Consider the following 12,453-nt stretch of genomic DNA (forward strand, 5'->3'; position numbering starts at 1 on the left):
GCGTTATAATGTTATGGTCAATCCCACTATTCGTTGGGATATTACAAAGATAGATTGAAAGAGTAGCCCAAGAGTTGGCGGTGGGTGGTGCTGACTAGCCGCCTTCCCTCTAGTCTTACACTGCTAAATTAGGGACGGCTAGTGCAGATAGGCCTTAAGTAGCTTCACACGAAATTAAAAAAAACACCTTTTTCTGCAGTGGAAAAGAGTTCCAACCTATATCGCCATCTGTTACAAAATATGGAATAAGGTTATTTATTTGGTTTACATCTATTACCACTACTGTTATGCCATTTATTACTACCAGATATTACTGAACTACCTGAGCCACGACAATACCAAATCAAGTTCTAGTATTTAGCTCGCCAGTTGAACATTACTGAATTGTAAAACCAACAAACTATTATGGTAAGGTATCATAAGAAGCACATAATGTTTAATTCGAAATAATTACCAAGTTTAACAGGTGAAAGCGTGAACAACAACCTATCAAAACATAACAATATCATCTTTGCTAATTTGAAAAGATCTACTCTAGTGACATTAAGTAACTTTCCAGACGAGATTCATAACAACAAGCAAACAATAGTGGCTACTTCATGTGATAGGTTTTCAGTGACACACTAGAAGAAAGTATCCAGAGAAAAGTTACAGATTTAATTATGGAGGAAAGAAGAGACTGAGGACAAACTTGTGAAAGATTTGGAAATACTCGCACAATTTTCTAATCCAGATGCTCCAGAATATAGGTCGGATTTGCTGACATCAATTTATAAATATTAAAACAGACGAGGACATGAGAATTAGACTGCACCAAAGTAGTTATATAACTTCCAAGAAAGTTCTGCAGTTGCTGATGAAACAAGAATCCATTAAAATTACAGAAAAACAATCAGTAAAATCTCGAAGTTATAAGAATATTAGAACAATTTGTATCGAAACATCAGCTCCTTCTGATAATTGTCTAGAAGGACTGGGATTGGTTACAATAGATGTACTAAGTGTAAGTTGAACGAATATATTGCTATAAACTGCAGACAAAAGCGTGTAGGAAATAAGAATAACAACTATTCCCAAAGGATGGAAGTAAAAGGGAACTGTTATGAATGTGGAAAATCTGGGCATTATGGCCGAGTTGTGAAAAATTAATAGTTGTTAAGGATGAATTTTAAACCCAACCAAAGCAAAGGAAATACAAAGAGCTAGTCGGAAATTAGCTCAACGTATGTTGATATGTTCAGCTGAGAATACCCTATCTGCCCCTAATGAGTTATTAAGCTCCTTATTTAAAACAAATCTAGTCCATGAGTCCACAGGTTTGTTGATCAGAAGCCTTGCAGTATGTTAATCAATAATGATTCTTGTAGATGCAATAATTCAACTTGATTTGGTAAAGAAAGGTATGAAATTGCCTCCAACAATGATGAAAGAAGATTAACTGATGTGAACAGCAAGTGGACAAAAAGTCCCAGCAAGAAACGGTTGGAAGCTACGCTTTCTTTATGAATTTTCTGTACATCACATGATGTGTGAATAATTGACTTTAAAAGAAAAAGTGCACACTGGGACTGGCTTTATGTGGAGACAATGAAGAGAGGCAGGTGAGTCTATAATCCGGAGATAACTGTGCATTACATGACGATTACTACACCTGAGGTTGATTTCTCGTGACAAGAAGGAGAATCAAATCACCAGAAAGTGATATACTCATACTAGACTTATCAAATATAGTGACAGACACTACAGGTAGAACTCTCATGGATGTGAAGAATAATGACTTTATTATTAGAAACACGAACACAATTAAATATGACATTTGAGTAAAATCTGGACGAAGAATGCAAGATGCTAAATAAGTTATGCTGGTTATGAACAATCATTTATCAAGTTAAAAGAAAAATTACCACGATTCCTGTATGACCATACTTAACTCCTGAAGAGCCACTCATTCTAGATACAGCTGATAGTGATTTTGCAGATGGAGTAAGCACAACATGAAAAATTATATGTAATTTGTTATTGTATAAAGGCTCTGAATGTTGCAAAAAGAAGGTATTATTATACTTCTCAGAAAGAGTTACTAAGTGTTGGTTTAACCCTAAGTCATTTCTATCATTACCTATATCAACAGAGTTTTACATTAGGGCCTGATCAAGCAAAATTAAAGTGGCTGGTGATATGCTTAATCCAGAAGGCCAAATAACAAGATTTCTTCAAAACCTCCACGACAAAAACTTTAGCATCATATATTACCCTGACGGAAACCATAGAAATGCTTATGCCTTTTCCCGGAGTCAATGAATGAGGAATGTAAATACTATGGAAAAAGAAATACAAGAAATGAAAGATGATCAACCTAAAACTCATTTGATTATAATACAAGATGGAGTATCCAGAAGTGATGAATAATAATGTGGTTCAACACGCAACTGAAAACTGGTCAGCAAAATAAACCAATTTTTAAGTGGATCAAAAATAGCACAGAAAACCCTTATGACAAACACACCATATGGCTAAGGAACAAACAATGAACTAGGCATACTGGTATTCATTCTCTTTACAAGAAAATGTATGTCAGAAATAGTAAGACACAAGTGAATAAAAACAATGTACATACTGAAACACACTGTCATCTTCACAGCCTTCCACTGTGGCACTCAGGTGTTAAGAGGAAACTGAATAGAGCAAGAAAATGTTCCTCTTCGGTAGAGTGCTATGTATCTGTAGAGAACTGGTGCATGGACAGTTACAGCAGCATTGTGTTGGAACTAACTTAAGGGAACTGAAATTGATGTGCTTGGTTCTCTACCACAAGGCAACAGTGGAAATAAACGTACCATGATTGTTATGGATCATTTTTAAAAGATAAATACATATGATGTTCATAATCTTATCCAAGAAATTCATTAATGAGTTTCTTTCAAGATTTGACATGCCTCTGGAATTTCACTCGAATTATGGACAGAACTCTAAATACATCAAAGCCTTTGATCAAATAGACAATGACAATACCCCTTCCTCTGCCTTCTGATACCATGATATAAAGATACAATCAGTTAACGATTTATGTTATGCTGCTTCCGAGCTATTGAACGGCAACACATAAAGCAACACACTCATCCCTGAAGTTTGAGAGAATGCTTAACCTGAATTGATTATTCTGTACTCACATCCAGAGGATAGTCGCTCAGTAGAGCCTTAAACAGAATATGCAGACAGCTTAAGGCATATCATTGGTTTCACACATGACATTAATTTGGGAAGACTTAAATCAGTTAAGCACCTGTTGAGAAGGACAACATGTTGTTTTGAAAAACATCAGTGATGTGGTTTACAGAGTCTCCAAATACAGGTTATTCTAGCCAAACTAACTGCGTAAATCCATAAAAGATGTATTAGTGGAATGTCAATCTGCTGAGAAACCCAGGGTTCCTGTCGAACCTACTTCCATATGATCCTCAAAGATAGAGCTACAAAAAGATTTACTCGATCATGTACCCCAAGTGACAGAATACTCATTAACTCCACCTATATAGTATGTTTTGGAAGAGGAAATCGCCAAAATGACTTGGTGAATGAGCAGTTTAGGATACAGTTTTATCTGTGTTATAATTGTTCAAGGGACTTTACAATACAGATGTAATGTGTGAAGCTATATTTTCAATGCTAGCTGTTTGTTTGCTAAAGGGAGCTGTAAGTAGAACATGAAATAGAATATGTGATTGCCTATTGTAGAAAGGCTCTGAATGTTGCAGAAATAAGTCTTTATACTTTGTAATGCTTGTAAGGATATAATGATTCAAGGACATTGAAAATATCTAGAACAAGGAAAGATTATAAATACCAGACTCAGTATAACATTAAATCAGTCTTTTTTCCAGTTAGTAAAGTATCAATCAAAGTGATGTATTTATATCAGTATTCGTTGTCGTGTATGTTCAGTTGCTTAATCGATCAGTCATGATATTGTACAAGTAATTTTATTTGTATATTAACCGTGGTACATTAATGAGTGAATTTCTCTTGAAAATGAAAACGTTATTTGTGATCTTAGACCTACAACTGTGTAAAATGATAATAGACTGTAGCAAACGTTAAAAAAGGAACAAACTAATTTGTTATCATTTATTTCCTCAAACAATTTATAAGAACTTGCTCAATGAATGAATATATTATACCAATATAATACGCGACGGCTGCAAAACAATTAATTGTTTGTTTGTAGTTAAGCACAAAGCTACACCATGGGCTATATAAGTCTTGAAGTGTGTTTTCTTATAGCAACGCCACATTGGAATATCTGCTGAGCCTAGCGAGGGGAATGGAAACCCTGATTTTAGCGTTGTAAACCCGTAGACTTACCGTTGTACTAACGGAGGGCGTGAGTCTTGGAAGAGGAAATCGCCAAAATTACTTGTTGAATGAGCAGTTTAGAATATAGTTTTATCTGTGTTATAATTATTCAAGGGACTTTACAATACAGAAGCTAACAGTGTAAGCCCGCAGACATAAAGCTTTAAGATGTATTGAGTTGATGTATTTTAATTTTGGCATAAATACACCTATCCTCCATCGTTAAACGAGTGTAAAATTAATTTAATTACTTGTAATTATGAACAGTAGTTTGAAACAAAGTATAGCTAATATCTCGAACATTATAGATAGCAACATGGAAATACGGTCTTCCTGGAAAACTGATATTTCAGAGTGGAAAAAGCGTCAAGTCCTTTTCAAGGATAAAAGCACAAACAGTATACAACGTGACAGTTACAATTGTAAGTATACATTATAAACTGAGACATATTATATCAGATTTGTTTAATAATGTATTTTAGCATGAAAGATATTTATGTCGGTGACCAATTTATTTTATTAGTTGAAAATTTGTTACATGTTGGTCATGATTCGTATATGTGTGTGTGTGTGTTGGCGTATAGAGGATTTCAGGTAGCTACAAAGTTTACATTGATTACAACAAAATGATAGAAATACACCTATTGAATTCAATTCTTTCTTTCTCAAGTCTTACATGTGAAACTAAATAAGAACTAAAACAGTATTTAACCTTCCACACTGCAAACCTACCATTCACTACCAACACCCATTTAGGAAATTGTGAAAAATAATGTATCTTTAATAAATTAGAAGAACAAAGAAAACTGAAAAAACATAAAATGAGTTGCAAAAAATTGAATACTGAAAATTATAAACAAAGCTTATCTCCTGAAACTTGCATTGAAGTTACCAATTAATGGTCGTATTGTCTTGTGAAATGTATAATAACTCCTAAGATACCTAGGTCAGTATATATTAACATTATTAAAATTAAAATAACAGACCATAAACCCTTTCTCTTCTCATAATTTTGTAGGTCCTACACTTCAGATACCTCTACCCTGTATTCACTTGCATCATTTTACGTGCGACACTTTGGTTTTCAAATATATTAGGTTCTCTACATTCTCTTAGTGACAAAGGAACTTTTAACTTTTTTTCGTTGGGTTATTTTTTATATAATCTTGGCAAAAACATAATATCTAGAAAACCATTGAAGTTGCATTTGTGCATTTTTTCTCTATAGCAGATACTATCTACACTGCCCCAAGAGATATGACAGCATACTTTGTTTAAGTGTTACAAGAGTCAAAGACAGCAGCATCTTCTGCTGGCTGAGTGGCTGATATCTGTATTTTACAGTGGGCAAATGCAGTAATGATTATTTACGTGGTGAAGTCCACGTAAGGGAAGTGTTTCTTTGTTTTTCATTTTATAAAAACATACTCAAAGTATGCAAGTTGTGCCTAATTTAGAAGTGGTTGTCTAGATATCTGTACAAATACATACACAGTGCTTTAATCTATGTTTGGAGATAAATAAATACTATGTTCATTTTTTTAAGAAGCTTGCTTAATCCTCTTATTATCACAAAGTACATTAAGTTTCAATTAAGTTTTCAGACACAATTTACTTCTTAGCTTTCCTTTCGATCCTGCTGTGCCGAAATAAGTTTTATCTGAAAATATCAAAACACATTTTCTTTTGGCCTAGTTATCTGGAATGTTTTTAAAACATCAACCAGAGTTAGAGAAGCTGTTGTGTTATTCTTTCTTTCCTCTAGGTTTCAAGATTAACATACTTGCTTTGTTATCTTTTAAAATCGTTTGAACGTCTGTGATAGGGTGTTGATTTTATATAACCTCATTATTGTGGTTTTAGATTTCTGGTCCAAGCTGTATAAATATATAACTAATACAATATATTGGTTTTAAAGTGTTATATTGCACCAAAAATTATTTAACTTAGGCATCTAATGATAATTAGTTTGTTAAAAAATAAAATATTCTCTATTAGGAAATATGTTTCATACGTTCAGCTTCAAATTCCGAAAATCCTATTACATTTTATTACTTTTTTCTATGTTAGAAATGTCATTTGTTTTTCAAACTATAAATATTAGGTTTTCAAAGTTGGGAACTTATAATTGTTTAATATTTAAGAATTAAGTTATATGGTAAGAATAATTGTATTAAACAAATGTGGCTGTTATGCTAGTTTCAGGAGATATGCTTGGTCTGTTAGTAGTAATCTGTTTTATCTCCACTGCTGTGTGGATGCTACTTCAAGTCCAGGAATAATCAGTTAAAGTTGAAACCAGAGGTGGCTGACCAGAATCAAGATGTCATCAAGGTGACAGAGGTTAAAAGACGAAAGAGAGAAAAGATTATATGTCTGTTATCAAAATGGGCACATTGCGAATAAGTGTAAGTCTGTTATTAACAAATAACAGTAGAAGTCTCAACATAATGCAGCTGGAGCTATCTACAAAGTTGGCATTGGATAGAAACAAGAAAAGAGTAACTGTCACCATGAGGTAAACAAAATCAAGACAAATTGTCAGATTCATCACAAGAAGGAAGTGCTATCATCATGGCTATACAATTGATGTCCAGCTCAAGTTAGGAAATGGCTTAACAATGCCTGTGATGATTAGAACACGTAATAAACAAACTACATTGTGCTAGTAGGTGAAGGGACAAGAAAATGAACGTTCTATGGGACGCTGGATACAGAACGTTATTATCTGAAGACAAAATGATAGACAAGGTACTGATTGATGGATCAGTGAGAAATTTTACAATTCTAAGAATAAAAGCGAGCACTCCATACTACATTAGAGACCTTGAGGCCATGTTTGAAAAGGCACCCATTTACAACTTAGTGATTGGCAATATACCTGGTAGTAAAAGTTTGAAGAAACCAGACATAAAGGAGACTGATGAACTACCTGCAATTACTATAAGCATTCAAGAAAAGAAAAGCAAACAAGACATCAATCTCCTGCAAGTTTTGGAAAAGTAACACCCTGAAGTAGGTCTATGGGAATTGAAGAAATCATAGGAGAAGGGACCTTCACTACAGGAACTTTTGGACAGTGCCCAGGAGAAAGTAAGGAACAAGAAAAGGAAAAAGAACGTATGAATAGAGGACTGTAAGACAGCGGTGTATCAAATTTATCTAGACAGAATTACTTGGAAAGTTAAGCAGATTATAGTACCAACAGAATATCGGGCTCATTTGATGTAGTTGACTCATGAGTTCATTGAGAGAGGACACTAGGACTGAAGAAGATGGCAGATAAAATCACCCTACTATTGGTAGGGGACGTCGCATTTGTGACCAGATTCTGCAGGTATTGTGACACCTATTAAGGGACAGCACCTAGAGAAAACACTGCCAAGGTGCCACTGTGTGAGATGCCTCTGATAGAAGAGCCTTAGCAGCGTAGATGTGGATTTGATCAGACTGTTAGCACCTGTACCTAAGAAGGGCAATGGATATAAGCTGATAGTAGTTGATTATGTGACACATTACTAAGAAACCATAACATTACTAAAGATAAAGACTGAAAGAGTAGCAGAAGCTCTCCTGGAAGTGTTTTACAGAGTAGTCTTTCTAAAAGAAGTCTTGAGTGACAGAGGGACTCAGTGCATCTCAGAACTGATACAAGAGGTGTGAAGACTCATCACTACTAGACAGCTCTTTAGCACTCATACAATCTCAGATGCAATGGAATTTGTAAAAGAGTCAATGGAGTCTTGAAGAACATAATAAAGATGCGTCAAGAGAGACCATGTGAATGGGGCAGGTACCTGCAGGCAGTATTATTTGCTTATCGTAAAGTCCCACAAGCAAGTACAGGACTTTCGCCCTTTGAAATAGTACAAGGTCCAATGCAAATATTGAAAGAACTGTAGACAGGAAAAGAAAAGTCAGAAATATACCAATACATGTTAAACTATAAAACTGGAAATCGATTCTAAGAGACAAGTCAACTTGCCCAGGAAAGTTTGTATGCAGATCAATGTTTCAAAGTTGGACAGGAGTTCTTGGTTTGGCTCCCCACAGAAAACAACGAACTTACTTTTCAGGTGAAGGTGCTTTTTTCAAGTACAGGAAATTGTCAACAGAATGAACTTTTAGGTGAAAGTGAACTGGAAGACCAAGATATACAACACCAACCTGTTGAGTTGATACTTTGAAAGAGAAGGAGACCTAACAGGTACAGCTATTAAAGCACAGTTGTAGCTTGTAGGTGTGGTAGTCATAGATGAAGAACCAGAAAATTCTACATAGATTTCTGAGTCTCATAAAAAAATTCGACTCTGAACCTATAGATAACCCAGAAGCTATCATAGCAAAAGTAGACGAGGACAAATTCTTTTCCAAGATCGACTTCAGTAAAGGTCATTGGCAGATCCTGACAGAGACATCCTCTGTGACACCAAATGAATGATACCAGTTTAAGAGGGTATCATTTGGGTTAATCGACTCAGCAGCAATAATCATCCACATTCAACGTTCGATTTTTACGTCACGAAGCATCTTACAATAATGGAGAACTGGCGCAGCCATCTGTACATCTACGCATGTGACCGAAATAATAAATAGAATGTTACCGTGTGTTGTACTGAAATACAGGATATCAATGCCAGAAGTGATGATTAAGTCTAGCGTCATCCATTGAGTGACGTCACAAATCCATAAAAATCCACACTTTGATATTCAAGATTCAGACAATTAGAAAAATATCTCTGGTATGTGCAGCAACTATTTCTTTATAATCGAACACAATTTTAAATAAAAATAATATCTTCACCACAAAAACACGATTTTCAGTGGAACTGTTCGTGAGGGTTTGATTATATCTTTGTTGATGTAATTTGTAAATGTAGTGCTAAAAAACTAGAGTTCTTATAAAAAAAACATTATATTTTCAATAAAGGGTACCAGTTTTAATATATAAATATATTACAGTATATATCAGTAAAATTCATGTAAATTTTTATCTACGTACTTTGAATCATTTTGATTAAATGAGTTGAATATGACTAAAGAACACAATCCGAACATTTTTCCTGTTTGATGTTTGCAAGAAAAAGACTTTTGAGAAAATTACACTTTTTAAATATTTTTACAATGGCGAGTGAATATTACGATCAGTAATTATCAGCACAAACACCCGCCCATAGGGAGGAATTTTTTCTAATTTATTTAAAGTAAATCTAGGTTGGCTTGAAAGTGAGTTAGAACATAGATTAGAACCCATGTCAGATGTTTAATTTTTCTGCACGTTTAGTTTATCATCTGATAAATAAAATGTACAAATCTTTTTACGGATGTTGTTTTACTTTTAAAATATTATGTTCTTGTCACGACATGTACTTTGTCCAGTTTTATCAATACCTAGCTGTTTTAAAACTGACAGCTGCATTTCCAACAGGATTGAAGCGACATTTTATTCTATTTTATATAAACAGCATTAATTAATTAATCAATATCAAGGCGATATGTAATTCTTCTTTGTTTTTTGAACCGTAATGATGTGGAGCAGAAAACAATTTGTATTTTTATTCTACATACAAATTCAAAGAACATTTATTTTTCTTTCTATCAAGCAACCTCCTTTTGTGATGAAACAAAAATTTAAGAATGGAACTACAAAATTTTATGGATATGCAATCGACCTTCTAAAGTTGATTCAAAAAGAATTACATTTCGAATACAATATCAAAGAATGTGTTGATTGTGACTTTGGAAGAAAATCACAAGATGCAGGGCTTAATGGAAATTGGAGTGGACTTATAGGAGAACTTGAAAACGATGTGAGTATAACGTGTTTTATGCTTATTTTTATATTTTGACATTTGAAATATACAATTCATTATACCAGTAACCCAATTTAATCACAATATACAATTCATTATACCAGTAACCCAATTTAATCACAATATACAATTCATTATACCAGTAACCCAATTTAATCACAATATACAATTCATTATACCAGTAACCCAATTTAATCACAATATACAATTCATTATACCAGTAACCCAATTTAAACACAATATACAATTCATTATACCAGTAACCCAATTTAAACACAATATACAATTCATTATACCAGTAACCCAATTTAATCACAATATACAATTCATTATACCAGTAACCCAATTTAATCACAATATACAATTCATTATACCAGTAACCCAATTTAATCACAATATACAATTCATTATACCAGTAACCCAATTTAATCACAATATACAATTCATTATACCAGTAACCCAATTTAATCACAATATACAATTCATTATACCAGTAACCCAATTTAATCACAATATACAATTCATTATACCAGTAACCCAATTTAATCACAATATACAATTCATTATACCAGTAACCCAATTTAATCACAATATACATTCATTATACCAGTAACCCAATTTAATCACAATATACAATTCATTATACCAGTAACCCAATTTAATCACAATATACAATTCATTATACCAGTAACCCAATTTAATCACAATATACAATTCATTATACCAGTAACCCATTTAATCACAATATACAATTCATTATACCAGTAACCCAATTTAATCACAATATACAATTCATTATACCAGTAACCCAATTTAATCACAATATACAATTCATTATACCAGTAACCCAATTTAATCACAATATACAATTCATTATACCAGTAACCCAATTTAATCACAATATACAATTCATTATACCAGTAACCCAATTTAATCACAATATACAATTCATTATACCAGTAACCCAATTTAATCACAATATACAATTCATTATACCAGTAACCCAATTTAATCACAATATACAATTCATTATACCAGTAACCCAATTTAATCACAATATACAATTCATTATACCAGTAACCCAATTTAATCACAATATACAATTCATTATACCAGTAACCCAATTTAATCACAATATACAATTCATTATACCAGTAACCCAATTTAATCACAATATACAATTCATTATACCAGTAACCCAATTTAATCACAATATACAATTCATTATATCAGTAACCCAATTTAATCACAATATACAATTCATTATACCAGTAACCCAATTTAATCACATAGTTAATGTGAATAGTTTCTATTTATAGGAAACACAGAAGAAAATTTTAATGCATATGAATATATAGTTAAACATATAGTTTGACAAAAAAATACGACTTTTCATTAAAACAACCGCTGTAAATAAATGTAAATTGATTCCAATCAGCGGATTATTTTCAAGTGCGAGTGTAGGAAGGACTTTCTTACTGTAAAAATAATGCATTATCTACTTCTTAATGTTATCTTAAAATAATTATGAATAGCAACATGTGATAGAAATTTATATATTTGGTAAACGAAGCTTGTTTGTTAACTCTAATTAATTAACTCCTTACCTACCCTAAATAATTCTAAAATTCCGCGCTTGGTATTATAAACGTGTTGCAAAGACTAAAATCACAACTTGTAAATATTTTTGGAAATAAATAGTACAGGTTTTATAAATAAATAGTATAAAAGTCTGTGAAAAATGACGGGAAATCAAAGCCTAAATTTGAACTCTCCGATATGCATTTGTAACTTTACCTCTAGAAAACAGACATAATAAGGAAAAAAGAAAAACGTCTTCTAGCTTCAGGAAACTAAACCCAATCATGAGCAATATCTCCTTTACCTAAAGAGTGTCTCTTTCCAATGGTCCCAGTAGCACAGCGGCATATCTGCGGGCTTGTACCACTAGAAACCAGGTTTCGATAGTCCTTGTAGCATTAACTGACCTCAGTTCTTATCTTATAATATCAACTGCGTTATTGCAGTAATTCTATTAAGACCGCATTTATTGTGAATTACCAATCATTATTCAAAACTTCTCTTCATAACAAACAATAAATTATTCGTGATGATCAGAAACCCACTTGAAGTAAAAATGTATATAAAATGAATTCATTTCACTCGGTGCAAAATATATCCTCGGTATAAAAGCTCCAGCAGGGAAAAAACACCCGTGAAATTTAGGAGCTATTTACTCCTATGTTAGCGATTGAATTTAACTAAAACGGAAACTCTCAATGAAAAC

At 33.0% G+C, this 12,453-nt stretch overlaps 1 protein-coding gene across 3 annotated transcripts in view; it reads left to right on the forward strand.

Annotated features, from left to right (window-relative positions):
* The window catches only part of LOC143253666 (ionotropic receptor 25a-like), a 119,252-nt gene that overhangs the window by 81,128 nt on the left and 25,671 nt on the right, over window positions 1–12,453 (forward strand). For all 3 annotated transcript variants that reach the window (XM_076507869.1, XM_076507868.1, XM_076507870.1), the window contains 2 exons: window positions 4,662–4,775; window positions 9,957–10,163. In XM_076507869.1, the coding sequence (XP_076363984.1) occupies window positions 4,662–4,775; window positions 9,957–10,163 (321 nt within the window). The remainder of the gene's footprint in view (window positions 1–4,661; window positions 4,776–9,956; window positions 10,164–12,453) is intronic.

The sequence above is a fragment of the Tachypleus tridentatus genome, chromosome 6 (assembly GCF_004210375.1).
Source record: "Tachypleus tridentatus isolate NWPU-2018 chromosome 6, ASM421037v1, whole genome shotgun sequence".
Classification (NCBI taxonomy): domain Eukaryota; kingdom Metazoa; phylum Arthropoda; class Merostomata; order Xiphosura; family Limulidae; genus Tachypleus; species Tachypleus tridentatus.